The sequence below is a fragment of the Micromys minutus genome (genome assembly GCF_963924665.1).
Source record: "Micromys minutus genome assembly, chromosome: 13".
NCBI lineage: Eukaryota > Metazoa > Chordata > Mammalia > Rodentia > Muridae > Micromys > Micromys minutus.
Window position 1 is genome coordinate 3,402,278 of NC_137982.1, and position 18,607 is coordinate 3,420,884.

General features: G+C 52.0%; 1 protein-coding gene across 1 annotated transcript; it reads right to left on the minus strand.

The window, feature by feature from the left end:
• Nucleotides 1-2,179: 2,179 nt before the first annotated feature.
• On the minus strand, nucleotides 2,180-10,654 carry MYMK (myomaker, myoblast fusion factor; the record flags this gene model as incomplete). The annotated part of the gene is made up of 5 exons (XM_080928271.1): nucleotides 2,180-2,329; nucleotides 2,724-2,840; nucleotides 5,198-5,346; nucleotides 6,269-6,383; nucleotides 10,520-10,654. The coding sequence occupies 5 exons, from the start codon at nucleotides 10,652-10,654 to the stop codon at nucleotides 2,180-2,182; spliced, it is 666 nt and encodes a 221-aa protein (XP_080784397.1).
• Nucleotides 10,655-18,607: the final 7,953 nt, after the last annotated feature.

Genomic DNA, 18,607 nt, shown 5'->3' on the forward strand with positions numbered 1-18,607 from the left:
AGCAGCACCACCAGGGAAAGCCTGTGAGTGTGGCCCTTAGGCTGGGACACCCGTGGCCCCTCCCCATTCAAGGGCATCTTGCTGCCTTCAGTTCTTCAAGAGTGGCTGTAGAGCTGAAGGCAGGGTTGCTTGCAGGGGATGGGGATAGGACTGAGGGGCCCCAGACCTTGTCTCCTATCTCTTGGGATGCCCAGCTCTGACTTGGCATCTGTCCTCTGGAATTAAATGATGACCCAAAGGAAGATTGGGCTCCAGGGTATCCTGTGTCTTCCTGGTGCTTGAGCTCATGGGGTATGTGTTTAAAGTATGTATGCATATGCCGTGTGTGGGTGTGTGTTTACATGTCCCAATGAGGGCGGAGCAGTAAGGTGAAGGAGGCCTTTACATCCGAGAGCCTGTCCCCACTCTGTTCCTTTGCCTCCCCTTCTAGGGCTTTGCTGGTTTGTTTTTACTTTACTTTAATAATTTTTTTAGATCATTTATTTTTAATTTTTTGTGTCTGGGTGTTTGCTTCTGAGTATGTATGTGCACCATATATGTGCATGATCCCTTGGAAGCCAGAAGACAGATCTGATCAGACCCTCTAGAACTGGAGTTACAGATGGTTGTGAGCTGCCACATGGGTACTGGGTACTGAATCTGGGTCCTCTGGAAGGGCAGTAAGTAGTCTTAACTACTGAGCCATCTCTCCAGCCCTCTGCTCCTTTCTGGGGGAGTCTCAGAGCCCAGACTATGTGGTCTTGGCTTTCTTACCTGGTGAGTGAGGCCTACTCCTTAGAAGCCAGGCTTGAACATCCTGAGGTGGTCTGTGATATCATGGGATGCTGTTTCATTAAAAATCTCTGGGGCCAGAGGAGGGATGAGGCTTATGGGTAACCTCTGTCTACCACCAGGGCCTGGAGTGATGGGGGCATGGGAAGGACAGGTAGAGATGCCCAAGGTACAGAGTTGTGGGTGGTCTATATAGGCATCCAGAAGGCTTTCTGGGGGGTCAGCTTGGAAGAGAGGGACATTCAAGCCAAGTGGCAGAGCTGGTTTCCTGAAGAGGTACAGAGGTGACTCAGGAAAGATTGCCAGCTGCCTGCTGGGTGGGGACTGCGTATGGGTAGCTGTTCCCTCAAAGTCACACCATCTGGAAACATAAATAAGTCCCAGACAGGTGTAGGTAACTTCCTGCTGACAACTTGGCCTTGGGTCACTAGGAAAGGGGATGCTGGGGGTGTTGGGGAGATTTAGACTTGTGAGGTGATGTCTAAAAGCTGTGGTTGTGGCTGCCGTGTCCTGCCATGCCCTGACCCCCAGGCTGTCACAGACAGGACTGTCCACAACATGGCACAGTCCCAGCCATGCCTGGCCCAGAGGTGTTGCCTGCACCCACTTTTCCTTCAGGGCCCCAGAATAAGCTTCAGGACGTTGTAGAATAAACCAAAGACCAGCAGTGTACCTGCTTTCAGCCCAGGTCACCAGGCCAGCGGCAGACTGCTCTGTGTTCACGAGCCCCTGGCCTTAGGCCAGCTGCTTACTCTGAACGCAGGCACTCCTCCAAGACCAGAGCTGTTACACTAAGCACGAAGACTTGTTCTAGGAACTAGGATGCATGTTAGGTGAAGCTAGTGACTAGAGGCTGATCAAGAGTTTACTGTGAACGGCTTGATCAAAAACCTGGTGCAGGGATGGAACCCAGGCAGAGGCGTGCAAGCTTGGGTCCAGACTGGAGCTGGGCTCACTGGCTCCAGCTTCCTAAATGGGGAGCTTTCAGAGCCTGGGCAGGGGGTAGAAAGGGCAATTCCAGTTTCCTAGACAAAGCAGCCGATTCTGGTAGGCAGAGCCTGGGAAATAGATAACACCGTATGGTGCTGTTGTGTTTGCTGTTAGGTTGCAACTTGTGACCAGCATTTACTGGCCCAGAGCTCTGCCAGGCACACCTATGGTTATGAGGCATTGGGGGATAAAGTTCTTCTTCTTTTTTTTTCTAAACAAAGTGGAGCAACTGGTGAACACAGAATTAGTGGGTCCCTCAGCAGCATTTAGCAGAGTGCAGCAATCCTGCTGGTCTCGTGGGGTGCAGAGGAGACCATTCCTCATGGGCACGCCACATGGGAAAGTATAGGAAGCATCCTGGGAGAGACAGCAAGGCTGCCAGACAGGAAGGCAGGGGCCTGGAGCAGGGGGGCTGCAGTCAGACGCAAGCGCAGCACAGGGTGGAGAAAGTCAGCTTGGCGGGGGCCCCTGCGTTCCCGGCCTTCTTGTTGACCTTGGGCAGCAGCAGGACGAAGGACATGGCCAGGGCACAGTGATAGAAGCTGTGAACGTAGGTGTAATCCCATTCCTGTGGAGGAGAAAGAGTCAGTCTGGGCCTGCAGCCCTTCTCCAAACGAAGTCCTAGCCATCTGGTGCCTCTGCCAGCCACCCCACCCTAAGAACAAGGCAGGAAGGCCTGCTGCTATCCTCTGTTCCCTGCCCCCCTGGGTGCTGGGCACCAGCTCTTGCTTCCTTCCAGGTCATCATGCATCTTGGGTGCAGGCTTCCTATAGTCCAGGTCTGACTTGTCCACGGAGGCTGTGAGGCTGGTGATGCTGGTACACTGGGGCTGGCGAGTGCCATCTTCAACAGATTCACAACTTGGAGCCTCCATGTGAAAACAGCCTGCTGCTATCCCCTTAAGCTGGACCATTTCCAGAGGGCTCTGGAAGGCTTGTCCCCCTCCCCCAAGGGTCAGGTACCTCAAAGAAGAAGCGAAGCATCAGGGCCAGTGCCCCAAAGCAGAGGCCAGGGCCTATCTGCTGGGTGTAGATATTCTTGTCGGGGTACAGACCCTTCTTCTCCTTCATCTTCTTCAGCTGCAGGCACAAGGTGGGGACATCAAAGCTCTTGGGGTGCAGCACAGGGAAAGACCCCCCCATGCATTGTCTGGGTATGACCCCTGCTATCTTCTACATCTTCAGGTAGAAGAGCCCTAACCCATCCTCTGTGTGCCTGAGTGACAGGGCTTGGAATTTCTGGGCCAGTTTTCCCTGGGTCCTCCCTTGTGAGGTGGTCTTTGGCACTACAGTGGCAAATACCTGCTAAGGGGTCTTCCTCCATTAGCCCTAGTTTCACAGGCCCGTATGCCTTCCATGAGGGTCTCGTGTGTGTTCAAACTTGGTAAGTTGGGGTGCTACGTGGAAAAGATGGGATGCCCTGTGGTTCTTTACTGGAATGCAGATCCTTAGGGCTCAAAGGTATTTAAGACAGAATTGCTCAGGTTTCAGTGGGGAAGATCATCATAAATATAGCTCAGGTGCACAGAGTGGGCCCAGGACAGCAGTCCTGAGTGGTGCACACAGTAGGCCCAGGACAGCAGTCCTGACTGAGTGGTGCACACAGTAGGCCCAGGACAGCAGTCCTGACTGAATGGTGCACACAGTAGGCCCAGGACAGCAGTCCTGACAGAATGGTGCACACAGTAGGCCCAGGACAGCAGTCCTGACTGAGTGGTGCACACAGTAGGCCCAGGACAGCAGCCCTGATGGAATGGTGCGCACAGTAGGCCCAGGACAGCAGCCCTGACTGCACACCTCACTAAATACATTACATACACCAAGGCTGTCATTGACCTTGAACAAGTCAAGGCAAACTTTGCCACTCTGACTAATGATAAGGTTCTGTTTCCAAGTGTTCTAAAACTTGCTGTTAGTGACAGGAGTGGAGGTCCCAGTGAGTCATGTGAGTGCCATGGGCGCAGCCTCTCACTCCCATTCTCACCAGAGACCTGGGAAGGCTGGCATTTAGTGAGGGACACTCGCATGTGTATGTCGTCCTGGCTTATTAAAATCCAGTCAGGATGGGTGTGCTGGGCTTTAACACCAGCACTCAGGAGGCAGAGGCAGGCAGATCTCTGAGTTTAAGGCCAGCCAGAGATACAAAGTGAGAGCCTGTCTGAAAAACAAAATGCAGCCAGATCCAAAACCAGTGAAGAGCAGCAAAGGGGCCGTGACAGGCAGGCGAGGAAGCAGTTATCAGAGCAAGCCTCGTGTTTGTGTTCCCGAGCTCGTTAACCAACCATGCGGAACCCAACGCCTCTGCCTCCAGGGTCAGCTCCTCAAACTGCAGTGGGATGGAGGCTTCTCCCCCTCGAAAGTCAAGTGCAGCTGACATTACCTACTGGGGCTCCAGGTTAGGCTGCTGGGCTCTGTGCACTTCAGGTTTATCCTTAGCTTAAAACCAGAACAAGCCTGGGTTCCTCGGAGCCCACAGGAGTAGCTGTGGCTTAGACGCTTCCTGCCTGACTTTACCTGTCCCCACTTTGCCGAAGATGGATCGGAGCTCCCTCGGCCCCGGCACTGCCTGCCCTGCTCTGCGGCAGCCCTGCTTCCCAGAACCTCCAAGATACCAAGTGGTGCTTCCTGCATAAGGTCGCAGAGGGGTTGTGACCTTGAGGCCTGGGTGCTGTCTGCTTGGTCTGAAGCCTGCTGGCCTGGCAAGTCTGTGTTTTGGGCCTAACTGCTCTGGGTGGGGCCCAGGAAACATCGCTAGGTCTACTCTGCCATTGGGAACCTTGTTCATGTTGGTTGGCTAACTTAGTGGGTTGTAGGCCTCGGAGTCAAGAGGGCCTTGAGACCATAGAAGTGCTAGGTATACAGAAGAGTGAACAAGAAGCATCAGGCCCTCCTCCAGGAACAGTCCCATTGAAATCCCTGCTTCACCCCCACCTCAAACCTGCCTTCCTCATGAGAACCATTTCCAAGGCTTGTTTCCTTCGGGAGGACTATTCAGATTAACCCAGCTGCTCTCCAAACTGGCATTATACCTGTGAGCAGTGTTGTCTCTCAGAATAGAGTGACGGTGAATGACACTTGTGTTGACTGAAAAGATGGATGGTGACAATCATGATGATGAAAGGTCTCCTCATCTCTGGGCACATTAACAACCACAACTGTGCCTGTGCCCAGAAGCATTCTGTATGAGTATTTGGACACAGAGCGGAGGTCAAGAGAAACGAAGTTTTGGCTTTGCCCAGGACCAATGAGGCAGCAGGGCACAGGGCTCAAGCATAAATCACTATTTTTAGAAATTCTAGGGTTTTGGGCCCAATTCTTAGGTTAGTTTGCCTGTATCTAAGGATATGGGGTGTAGGACCCTATATAGGAGAAACCAAGAACAGGGGAGAAATGCAGGTTCCCTGGGCCCTGTCGGCTGAGATGCCAGAAGTACTCACCCACTTGACTGCGATGATGAGGATGGCCGTACCTATGGGACCGGAGTACACCCCATAGCCCCAGCGGTCATGGAAAGTCCGCACGGCGATAGTAAGGACACCGAGCATGGTGAACGTTGATCTCTGGGGTTCATCGAAGTCGGCCAGTGCTGGAAAGAGGGGAGCAGCGGTAGTGAGCAGTGTCCCTCCATGTGGCTGTGCCTCCACTCTTGGGAACCCACTGGGATGTCCTCTCACCAAGGCCTAGCCTGGTCTCCACAAGGTCTGAAATTTGGTTATTTGGAGGAATTGGCGGATGCTGCTTCCCTAGAATTCCTTAATTTCAGGTTGGCTGAAATTAAGCAGTAGGTTGAGCGACCAGCATTTTCTGGGACAGAAATATTAAGACTAGTGAGTGGTGCATGGGGCTGGGTCTCCAGAGGGACTGTCTGTGACTGCATCCCTGAGACAAGGTGTGTTCCCTCATTTCTCACTTTGCTCTTTCCTTTCCTTCACTTTTTTCCCCTTCCCTTTCCTCCTTTCCTCCCTCCCTTCCCTGCTTCCTTCTTTCCTTTGTCCTTCCTAAGCTCTTCTTTCCCTCATCTCTTCTTTCTTTCTCTTTCAAAATGTTGCAGTGTTGGAGATGGAACCGAGGGCCTGTTGATCACCAGGCAAGTGATCCACAAAGTTCAAGGGGAGGCTTTTGAATGATCTACCTTCCTAAAATACAGAGCTGAGATAACCCAGGAGGGCAAATGCTCCTGTGAGCCTGGAGGACGTTCTGCGTGGCTAAGTCCCTGAACCCAGGGCAGTGGTGGTCTCAGGAGAGTTGAAGGTGGGGACACCCTCCTTTGTGTGCTTCTGTTTTTTAAATATCACAAGTGTTAACTACTGAGTCGCTTAAGGACGGTGGAATGAGAATGCAGGCATCTGAGAAATGGGCATGCCTTACTTAATCTGAGAAATGGGCATGCCTTACTTAGTAGGTTAAGCTCTGCAAAGCAGCAAGGAGGGAGAAGATGTCAGACATGGGTTGGGTGCTGACTGGTGTTTGGCACTAGCTCCCACTCGTTGGCAAAGATGGCCACTCACCCATCAGGGAGACCCACATGCTCAGGGCTGTCCCATAGATGCTGAAGTACTCCAGAATATCACGGCGCATGAAGCACAGCACAGACAAGCCAGGCCCCTCGCAGGCGTGGGAGAACTGCAGGGAAATCACATGAGGTCAGCAGGCAGTGGGCAGCCCAGGAGTGGGTGAGAACTGGTCCCAAGCCTTAGACCCCTCACTAGCTGTGAGCCCTTAATGGCTTTGTGCTTCAGCTTTCTCATATCAGCGCACACGACTGGAGACTCCCCTTGTGGAGATTTAACAGGTGAGACTTTGTAAATATCACTTTCAGACTCACCACTGGCCCAAGGCTGGTGAGAAGTATGCTCAGGAGGGGAACCCGAAAGACCTTTTACACCTTTAGCCCTGGCTGACTGAAAATGCACGTGTTCCCGCATCCATCTCTGCATAGGAGCCTTTTATCCTGGACCCCTGTCTCTCCAAAAAAGAGGAAGACCTTGACTCCCCCAAGCAAGTGCTGGTCCTGACATTCTGGTTCCTCCCCCACACCCCCATACTCCAGCAGGTGTGTCTTGGAGTTGAATGGATTTGCTTTTAAGCAAAAGGTTCTATATGAAGTATTTCCAAGCAGACGTTTTCTTACAGAAAACAAGTCGCTCTCCCTTTGCTTCACATTTCATCATTTTAAGTAATATTTAATTACATGACATAATTATTTTGACAAGTGCAACCGGCACAAACAAGCCCAGCAGCCAGCACAATGGGTTCTTGGTGAGCCCGACTCAGCAGGAGGGAGCTGGTAAGTTGGAAAACAGCCTTGTCTGGAGGCAGCAGGGGCACCACTGGAGGGGGGAGCTGGGGACCCTGGATGATGGATGTGTCAGTCAAGCACATAGGGCCTACTTAGAAGCTCAGAGACCTCCTGCTGATCACAGTTGCAAGCAGACTCTGTCAATCAAGAGAGAGTATCCAGGGCAAGGAAGGAGGTGGTCCAGCCTCTGTGTTGAGTCAGCCCCACTCAGAGCTTTGGTGCTGCCTTGGGCTTTGGGTTCTGCACCTTTTAAAAGGGATATTGGTGAAGAGGAGGTTAACCAACTAGGTATGAGCTCAGGGGAAGACAAGCTTCAGGTTGGACCAGACCAAGGTACTCAAGTGGAGAAGAAAAGGGACTCAGCTCTGGGAGGGGACTTTCCTCTCACAGCTCCTTACAGAACCATGTGATCTGCATCCCACGTGAGGGTCAAAGGAGAAGGCTAACAGCCAGGGATCTCACTGTCCTCAGGACCTGAGGTAACCTGTGTGACTGTGAACTTCCTTGAGTCACCTCCTGCCCAAGGAGGCAGGGGCAAGGCGGTGATGAGGACCCTTCCTCCCCAGAGGCAGGTAGATCTGGTCCAGCTGGGGCCAGGCTAGGACACAACTGGGTGTGGCAGGAGCTCCAAACCTACTGTCAGCTCAGCAGATCTGGCAGAGGGACCCAGGCTACAGACTGGTCTCTTGGGCCTCCCTTGTCCAATGGCAGGAAAGCACCTGTTCTGTGGGGCTTACAAGGGGACCCTAATGATAACCGTGCAGTGGTGCCCCACACTGCAAGAATGATTTTTCAAGGAAATACTGTTTAAAGTTTGCCTTTTCCTCAACCTGAAACCAAGTTAATATGTGCTTAATAGAACAATGTGCTTGCCCTGGTCAGAATTAGCTCACCTCTGAGAAAAACATTTCAACTGGTTTTATCATACTTTGTATTTCTAGTGTAGGACTCTTGTAAGTCTTTGCAACTCTTTCATGCCCCTGACTCAGAATAGTGTATGTTTGTGTGAGATGTGGTGACCATGTCTAAGACCATGTGTGCTAGACTCAGCAAGGCATCAAGAACATGTTGAAAGCAGCATGTGGGTATAGGCTGATAATATCTAATTGTGGATCTGTGTGCTACTGGGTCAAAGGGCCAGAGAAACAGTTGTCTCCTGTAGAAGATTTGGACTCAGATTCCTCATTCTTTTGACCCTGTTTGTTGGGCCGTTCATCATGTAGAGAGGATGCTGCTGTCCAAGATTCTTAGATTAGAGCCTGATTTTAGATTCGATGACTATTAGGTTAAAATAGGAGAGGGCAGAACTCTTGGAATAAATCAGATCCACTCCTGTGTAACTGACACCCGAGAGTCATTCCTAAATTCATCGGCACACCACACAACTGGTAGCTGTCATGGACAGTCCTAGAGGAGCCATATGGAAGGCAGAACTCTGTGAGGAACAGATTGTGGCTTTGAGGCCAGAGGACATTTGTCATAAGAGACAGCTGGCCCTGCCACTCTGGGTGGGGTGGGGCAGGGTGGGCCTCCAAGGCTAGTGCAGAGGCAGCTGTAGGCCAGCCTAGACCCAGGCAGAAAGGGATGACCTAAGTGGGGCCTGTGATTTGCTGCACTGTATCTAACATGGGCCTTGGAGACAAGATCCTGGCTTCTGTCTTTGACCTTGGAGTCTCATCTTAGCTCTGACCTTAGCCAGGTCTCAAGAGGAGCAGATGACAGGGTGGGTGGGACACACTGTGGGTAGGTCAGGATCTCAAAGTGTTCATGGTGACATTGGTGGCCCAGCTTCTCTGAGACTCAGTTTTCTCTTCTATCAAACCCAAATCACTATACTAGGCTCATGGATGATGCTGAATCCAACCCCACCCTGCTTTCTACCCTGTGACTTGTCATTGGCCTAATGTCCTCCCTTCCCAAAGTGAACTCAGGAGCTGTAGAGTTTCCAGTTCCTTGAAGAAACTCACTGTTACCTATGGGACCACCACAACCAAGAGGCAGACAGGCACCAACTCCTTCCCACATGCACTGTGGCCTCTCCCACCACTTGAAAGTCATTCCAGCTGACCCAGGATATGGAGTAGTATGTGAGCACATATGTGTGCGCTTGTGGCCTCACTCTGCAAGATACTCCATGCTCTTGCCTTCCTGAGACCTGATGCAGGAAGGGCAGGCCTAGGGACAGGATGCTATTCTCTAAAAGTTTGGCTCTGCTCTGAGCACGTATCCTACCAGTGTGTGGGTCGCACACTGTACAAACTAGTTAGGAGTACTGTGATGAGAGATAATAAAAGGTTGTGGAGATTGTGTGACCCCCTGGTTAGAGGCCAGCAGAGGTACTCGGCCAGCCTCAGAGGTGCTCAGAAGGTCTTAAGGGAAATGAGAGGAGGCTTTGAAGACAGAGAGAGGATGGATGGGCAGAAGAATGGACAGGGAGAGATGGTTAGTTAGTAGGTAATAGAGAGATGACAGACAGATAGCTAGATGATAGATAATAGATAGATAATAGATAGATAGATAGATAGATAGATAGATAGATAGACAGATGAATGACAGACAGATGAATGGATGATGGATAGATACATAGAACAAGACAAATGATAAATGGATAGATGATAGATAAATATATAATTAAATAGATAATAAATTAGATAGACAGACAGAAACGAGGTGATGGGCGGATAGATAAAGCCAGGGAGACACAGAGCTCTGGTCAAGAAGAGAAAGCAGGGAAGAACAGACCAGGGAGAAAAGGAGGGTGAACTCCTTGGGGGAGGTAACTCTAGACATCAAAAAGCTGGATACAGGCAGGAAGACAGAAGAGATAGAGGCCAGGAGGAAACTAGACACAGAAGCAGAGAAAGAAGCAGAGGGAGAGAGACACATGGTGGGGGTGAAGAGCAGAGACCCAGACACAGCAAAGCTGGCCCAGTGCCAGACATGCCCCTGAAAGACAGAGGAATCACCTCAGTACTGCTGTCTGGAAACAGAGCGGAGAAGGAGCTAAGAGGCAGCCAGCCAGCTAGACACATAACAGGAAGACAAAGAAGGACTCAGGGAGAGGCGGGCTCCTCTCACTGGGGACAGTTCCAAATTCTGGAGTCACATCTACCCTGATCCTCGACCTTTCCTGAACTTAGTCGGTCCATTCCTAGGCTTGCTCACTCACCCCTGCCCTCCTCAGCTCAGTAACTCATGAAACAAAGTTGGGGATCACAAAGCTTGCCCTTAACTGACACGGGGTTACCAAAGGCTTTCAGCCACATGTGTCAGCCACCCCTCAAATTCCTGACACACACGGAGAAACTGAGGTCCATAGAGGAAGACAGACTCCAGGAACCTTCTCTTTCCAGTTACCAGCCCCACTGCTCCCCCGGGCCCAGACTCTTTCTTATCACCTGGCACAGGACAGCGGTGGTAACCCTCCTCATGAGGTCCTCCTCCTAAGCCCCCCACTTACCGCCACAAAGAACATGGTGAAGAGATAGACCATGGCCTCCATGTAAAAGCGCCTCTTGGTAGCAATGCTCACTGTGGGGAGAAAGGCCAGGCTGCTGAGGGTAGGCAGGAGCAGTTTGGCTACAACTGTCCCCATGGGCCAGGAGAAAGGCACTGGCTGGGGAGAAGGTAGTGAAGGCCTCCCTAGTCCCCAGGGCAGGAAGAAATAGAACCCACTTCTTCGCTTCTTCAGCAGTCCTGACTGCAGCTGTGGTAGCGCCCACAAGGAGGGCTTAAGTGCTCTGAGGCAGCATGTGTCCAACAGCTGATGTACCATGTGGTATGCACTTGCCTTTAATATTCTCTCTCCCTCCCTCCCTCTCTCCCTCCCTCCTTCTCTCCCACCCTCTCTCCCTCTCTCCCAGAGAAATTCCCCCAAGGAAGCCATATTTCCATATTTCTTTTCTTCTACAAGTTCCTATGAATGTGACACACCCCTGCCTCCTGGTCATTTTCTATCAGGGTCCTTGTCCTGTTGTCCATGGATGAACATAGCAAGGATCCTGCTATTTGACTCATACATCAAAGGGGTGCAGGAGGTGAGAAAACTTAAATGCAGCCAGTTCTGGTCCTGAGGACTTGCAGACAAGCTTTGCCTCTTTCTAGTCCACAGCCCTTTTTACTCAACTGTTAGCCTCTCTGCTTGGTTACATTGTTTCTTACCGTGAGATAGCAGCCAAGACCCCACCCCACCCCCATTTTAAAGCTGTTCTCTGGTCTTTAAGCTCTCATTCCCTCTTTTTACAGCTTCTTGGGCTGACTTCAGGAATTCACCTTCTGTTGCAAAACGTCTTAGGGGATCTGTCTGGCAGGGACCCCTCAGCCCCCAGCCAAGGAACAATGGGTGTGTGGTCTGAGCTTCCCAGGATAACTCTTCCTCAGGTTATTTGTGATCAGCTTCTATTGCTATCGGTCACTGTACTCGGGTTTAAATCCAGATTCTGAGGGCTTCCGGTAGGTGCTTTTACCTGTATAGTCTTCAGGGTTCACTCCAGTGCCCTGGGATGGGACATTCCTTTATTCCCTTTCAGTAAGCTGTTCCCTGCTCCCCAACGGAGGCAGCCACCATTATTGATTTCCACCAGGGTCTGAACTTAATTCGTGGGTCGCACGCTGTGCACTCTTGGGCTCTGGCTTCTTTTCTTTCACCTGCACAATGACCCTGAGATCTGTCCTTACTGCTCTAGTCCAGTTCCTTTGGTGGCTGGCTGGGCAAGAAGGCCATTTCTTACTTCCATCCCCCTGGTACTACCTCGGAGTGTAGGACTAACACACCCTTACTAGGGAGCTGAGGTTGTAGACTTCCCTGCTCCTTGAAGACCTGGCTGCCCCACCCCCATCCACTACCAGCTCCTACAGCCCTTTCTGGAAGCATCTTGTCTGAAGTTGTCTGGAGCCCATGCCTCCTGCTCACAATGAAATATTCAACTTGAGACACCTGGTCCTGTCATTCTCCTGCCTGTGACTTTCCCAGGATGCTCTCAGGTCCTGGAGGAAGCCCAGCTATTGGAAGAACTCCCCAAGTGCCTGTATCCATGCCTAGATGTGACCCCAGACCTTGTACATGCTGACTCTCAGAAGCAGCGGTTCCCCCAGCTTTGGCTTCTGAACAACATTTCCTGTTCCTTGTGGTTCCAGCTAAGGCCTGGTTTACTCCCAGCCTGGACAGCATGTCTGAGGTGAAGGCTGTGGTGATCGACAGGTAGTGAGCCACGGGGCTTCTTCACTCTTCCTCTGGCCTGTCCATCCCCCGCCCCCCAACCCTACATCCTTCTAATCTGTCACTCACCCCGTGATGGAGATGCTGGATCTGTCTGCCTGGCTCCCGGCCATAGTCCCTTCAGGCCCAACCTAGTATTTTGTGGGTCTTCAACAAATACCAGAGGAATGAATGGCTGTTAAAAGAATGAATGAAAATCCAGGGAGGCAGGGCTGATTTCAGTCTGGCTTTCTAGAGGCCAGTTCCCTTTCCAAATGGGAAAACCAGTCCCTGCTATATGGCCGATGGTGATTGGGGGCTGGGAAAGTTCGTGGTTGCCCCTGAGCAACTCAGGTGGGTTCTCTCATGACTCTCACTGGTCACAGTCCTAAGTCAACCTCAGCTCCCCACAAGGGTTCAAAAGGGTCGTAGGAATAGTTCTAAATGTCAGGTACTCGGGGAGGTGGCAAGAAGCACGTGTCCCAGAGTCATAAACTCCAGAAGCAGGAAAACATTCCACAGCTCTGTGTGTGCATGTGTGGGTATGTGCATATGTGTGTGTGTGTGTGTGTGTGTGTGTGTGTTTTGCAACCATGGACTCTAATCCAGGCTGTAAGCTTCAGGAAGAAAGGGGGAAAAAGGAGACCGGGGAGAAGGAAATGGAGTGGAGCTGTACACATGTTATAACCATTAATGAGGAAGGGGTTGAGGAGGGGATATCCCCAAGTAAGGAGACAGGTGGCTGGGCCTGGGGCAGCAGGATAGCCCCCATATAAAGGCAGAACTGAAGCTGTCCTCCCAGGGGGTGGATGTGTGTGGCTCCTGTCCCAGCCTGGCTGCCTGGCCTCAGACCAGCTGACTCTGGAGAAGACATCCAGTCTCAAACAGGACTGAAATGACCCTTGGGTCTCTCCAGAGCAGGGGAAGTGATTTGTCCAGAGGCTGGGGTTGGGGTAAGTGGAATAGAAATGCTGTTCTGGGAGGAAGTGCTACCCCAGAGACAATGGGCAGGTACTAAGGGTCCATCTGGGCAGGTTCAAGGCCAACAAATACAGGAGCCCCAACCTGTTCTGTGTGTTAGCCCAAAAGACCTTGACAGCTGTGTCCCTAAACCACGATTGTCCTGAAGGATATGAACATGGTCCAGAGTGTGGCTGTTTCTCCATGGTACTGAATGTGTACGTGAGTCTTGAAAAGCACACATACACGCAGGGTCTGTCCAGGGCTAGCCACGTGCCAAGAGGTCTTCAGGCTGTGCCTCATGGGTCTTTTGGCAGCCAGCAAGAGAAAACCTCTGCCTTTTCCATTTTACAGGGAAGAGACCGAAGCTCAGAGAAGAGCAAGAACTCGTTCAGGGTTACGCAGCCACATCAGACTGCCTGGTCCTGACAGTTTTCTCTCCCTTTCCTATAAGACCAGAGGGTCTGGAGCTGCTGCCTTCATGTCTTGGTTCATGAATGGACCCAGTGAGCTCTTGGAATGGTCTGGCTTCAGTGACCAAGGGTCCCAGGTGGTATCCCTTCTCTGCCCAGCAGGTGGCATGGTCCCACTGGGACCATGTAAGGGTCAGCCTCTAGGCCATAAAGCCTGGAGTAGGGACTGACAAGTGTGTTCCCCGTTCCCTAGCCCCTCTGCGGAGGGAGTGGCTGGGCTTTATAGAGGTGCTGACATGCATGGAATGCCGAGCTCTCAGCCTTCAGGACAGCTGTCTGTCTGCCCAGCCCAGGAGTGCCGTGCCAGCTGCTATATTGGCCTCCTCCAATTTTTGAACACCCAGCCCACAGTAGTGGGTCACCCCAGAGTGAGAGGCCTCATTACTGTCTTGGGTCTACTGAATTTACCTGGAGGAAAGGAATGGGCTTCAAGTTCTATATTTGAGATCTGTGCCTAGGTAGTCATTTGGGGCTCTGACTGTGTGCAGCCCAGGGATAGTGGTTGGTAGCAGGTATCTCAGGACACCACAGCTCCTCAACACTTGCCTGAAGGCAATGCAAAGGCCTGCTGTTCCTAGCATGGAGATCGGTGCTGTTTTATGGCCCCATGAACTTCTGCTGGCAAAGGCTGAAGGGCTCAGCGTAGGCCAGCCCTCTATTAAGAACTGCGTCCTCCGTTCCATGCATTGGGTGGTTCTCACCCTGGGAAGAACCTCTGGACCCAGACGATGGATCGGGGCTGGGGTTTGAACTCCAAATCCCCTGCTGTTATCTAACCCCCAGACTGTCTGGCAAATTCATTGCATGTGGCTAGAGGAGACAACCACCGCATAAGTTCTTCTATGGACCCAGGAACTTGCACATGTCTGCTTAAATCTTCTCTACACAAAGCCTAACTCTACATTTTAATATAGCACTCAAGCTTCTAGATTTAATTTGGCTTGAAACAGCTATTCCAAAAGCGCTTTCAAACATTCATAGTTTGGCCTCAAAAACCCTAACCAACCAAAAGGTCTCATCAAAGTTTACTTTTCACCCTTCCTTATTAGACATCGCTTAAGCTCAGGATTAGAGGGTACAGGCTAGCAGTAGAGGAGTTGGTGGGGATGCCCATGGGTCCTTTGGGCAGGGGACCTTCTCCTGGTTTTGCAGGTCCAATGGGATGTCCCTGGCTTTTGCTGCTGTGTCCAGAACAACCATGGGTAAGCTGTGATTTCCCAGGAGTCTGCAGGACCAATATTCCCCAGCAAGGAACAACTTGCATTTCCAGCCTCCCACCTTTGTGTTTATGGAGTGCGAGCCACATCTTACCTCCAGCCACATTAGGCCTTCTAAGCCTGTCCTTGATTTAATTTGGGGGGAGGGGTAAAGGAGCCCCCTTTCTCGTGGAATCTCAGACTACAGTAGCCTGAGGAGTTATACTGAACCACAGGCTTGGGTGCCTCAACTTGCATTCCGTGTAGGCTTCGCAGAAAAGCCAGTATTCCTGGACAAGATCGGTGGGAAACTCAGAATTTTGCTTTGTGGTCTAGCCTAGTACATCTATGCTGCTTCTCACCTTCTGGTCACCCGGGAGTACACAACCCCCTACCTGGGCAGCCTGCAGTGGTGAAACAGCAGTGACTCAACAATGTTCATCCTTCAGCTTTGAGCTGAACCTCAGAAGGAGTCCCAGACTCAAGTCCGAGGGGCCATTTCAGCCAAATAAAGTTATAGGTGCTTGCGGGGAGCACCTTCCAGAGAAAGAGGCTTCAGAAGAACATGCTGGGAGTCTGAGCATGTGCTGAAGAGTTAGGAACCAGACCAGAGCCACCAGCTCCTTCAGTAACTCTAGGCTACCTCAGGCTTGACAAATGGAGTGAGGAGGGGGTCACAGTTCCCTGGGCTGCATGGATAGGTAATTTATGGGACTCAGCACAAAATGTCCCCATTCAGAAAGCAGGACAAAACTTTGACCTTATCGGCACATTTCTCCTGGCACATGATGACATTTTATTACTTGTTTGCTGCTATATGCCTTTGGCTCAGGGCACTTGATGATTGAGTACCACTCTCCCTGGTGTAAGGGAACCAACTGAAGATAGAGGGTAGGGGAGAACCCTGTTTGGGGGAGGGGAGTTTAATCTTTTTCTATCTCTCTGAAACCCTCAGTCCATTGTGGACCAGGTAGTTATGTCATGGCTGCCAGGGAGTCTTGGATATGGAAGTTTCTAAGGATCAAGTGTAGGGAAATGAAGGCATAGCTAATTCAGGAAGCCAGGGTCAAGAGGGTCACACACTGATGTGTGTGATGATGCACACACTTACAAAGGCAGTGATACTGTCTCCACAGGTCTGTCTTCCAAGTGGCCAGGCTATGGCTTGTGCATTGCCAGGCCAAAGGAAGATTCTGAGTGGGTGTGTCAGTTGGCTGTGGGGTCCCTCCCAAGGGAAACTGTTAGTCACCCTGGCACTGGGGCATGTGGGAGCCAGAAGTGCCAGGAGAGCTTGGGTCTGCTCCAAGGTGTACAGGATCTGGTAGTCAGCCAGGGTGGGGGAAAGTGGCAGAGGCTTCCAGAATAAGGGAGAACTGATCTGTGTCTGTGAGTGAGATCCTGTGCATACATGAATTCGTGAGTGCGTGTGTGTGTGTGTGTGTGTGTGTGTGTGTGTGTGTGCGCACGTGCTCTATGTCAGGTTATAGAATGTCTGTGCTTCATCTTACTGGCCCCAGGGGGCAGTGTGAGCCTGGCTAAGGGTCAGGGGAGGTCAGGGTGGCAAAGAGCAGAAACTGAATACCTTCAGGTCAGTTGCTACTGACCATCACCTGAGCCTCTGCCCCAGCACCTTTGAAGAACCAGGCAGAAGGGGATGGTGTGTGGCAGAGGGACAGGAGCACTGCGACTTTGTCCATATTTGTCACAACTTTGACTGTGGCTTTAGGCAGGTCACTCCATTTCCCAGCCTTGATTTTCATCTGTAGAGTTCAGAGGATGAAGATGCTTGTCACCTAGCTCAAGCCTTACTCCAACGCTGGGTGTTTGTTGTTTTTACTGGTTGTCTTGCATCTGGATGCTGTCTGGTGGTCAGACACAATACTTCCCCAGGGTACAACTCTTAGCAGCCCAAAGAGGCAGCTGAAGACACTCGACATCTAGCACAGAGGGAAGGACAGAGGGAGGGAGGGAAGACAGAGGACTTCCAGTCCCCACTATAGGTCTAGACATTTGCATTGTGGAGACAGGGGCATGGATGAAATGGCTCAGCCAGCTTATGGGATGTTGTTTTAGTGTGACTTAGTGCCTGTGTTCTGGGATGGGATGCTTCGGAGAGCGGCATATGTCAGAGCAGACACCTCATCATCCAAAGTCTGCTAGGATTCATAAGACTGAGGCTATGTGTCCTTCAGTTCCAGCTCAGCAGGAACAGAGAGCTCTGGAGTCCAGCTTGCTTGCCAGTAGCTGCCCAGCTGCTGTGGGGTCCAGCCAAGCTGGTACCAAACATCTGCAGAATACCCCGTGCCTCTTCTCAACCTGATCTTCCCAGGCATCTGGTCAGCAGGCTGAAGCCACCTCTTCCTCTCCCTGGAGCCATTGGTTGGTTGATCTCTGGATGTACTTCAGTTCTTCAGTTGTTGAGGTCTGTTTTCCAGGGACGGAGGGTGGCCTGGACAGATGCAATGTCTGGACCTCTGTGTCTTCCCTGTGAACAGGAGCTGGAAGCCTGGATATCACATGGTTTCCAGCCCTCTCTGGAAGACAAAGTTAGATGGGTGGGGCGGCGGGGGGGGGGGCTCTGCTCCACCACTGCCAACCTCCCTCCACATGACCTCAGGCTAATTGATCCATTAGGGTCAGTCACTCTGGACCCAGGCAAGCCAGTGTCAGGCTCACTCACTGATCCTGGACTGTGGCGGCAGCAGCCAGCAGGCAGCTGGACAACCTGGCCATACTCCAGAGGAGCAGAGCGGGTTAAAGTGTGCGCCCGGCCAGCCGCCAGCAGGCTGGGCGGGGGAGCAGCGGTGGGAAGTGTGAGTTCCTCCCCGTCTGCCTGACAGCTATAAAGGCGGCTGCGGCCACAGAGCAGCCACTGGGCTGAGCGCCCCTCCTGGGAACCCCCTCCCTTGAATTCTCTTTGAAGTGGGAGAGGGAGGCAGCAGGGGAAATAGGACCAGAGACAGGCAGAACCAGCACATCTCTGCACTCACCTTCCTGCACCGTGCACCTGGCAGCTAGCTCTCACCCCTTTCTCTGGGCGGACAACCTGCTGACCCTGGGGAGGTAGGTCACCACATAAACGGCCCTGCTCATATTGTGGTTTTTGGGAGGTGTGAGATGTAGCTCACCCCAGGCCAGCCAGCTGTTCAGAATGGGGCTGGGGGATGTCCCAGCCCCTGGTGAGGGTGTTCAACCACAGAGAATGGGGGAGCAACCTGTACCACACAGTGGAAGGACGTTCCTGAGGCTACAGCCTTGGTACTAGCAGTTGTTGTCTGGGCTGCAAACCCACGCTGTGGGTCTGTTAAAGGTTTTGGACCCTAGGGAGAGATGGATCCTGTTTGAGCTGGACTTGGCTGGAATCCAGCAGTGTCTGGGAGCCTTAATGAAAACCAAGTGTGAGGCTGACTGGGCACCTGTCTTTGGCAGCAGCAGGGACTGGGGAGCCACAGAGGCCAATGGGACTGTGTGGGATGGGGACTATGATGGAATAAAAATGGGGATTCAGAGGGGGACCCTTTAGGGGAGGGTCAGACAAATGGGGTGGGGGAGGTGGCGGGCAGCTGGTAGGATAGAAGGGTCTCAAGGGTGAAGCCCCCATTCCAGGATCTTCAGTATCGTACCAAGTCTGTCTGGGTGTAAGTGTGTTGCTGGCCAAGCTCCCGGACACCTGCAGGTGCTTGGGGAAGGAGGGAGGGAGACAGGGAGAGAGGGAGGGAGAA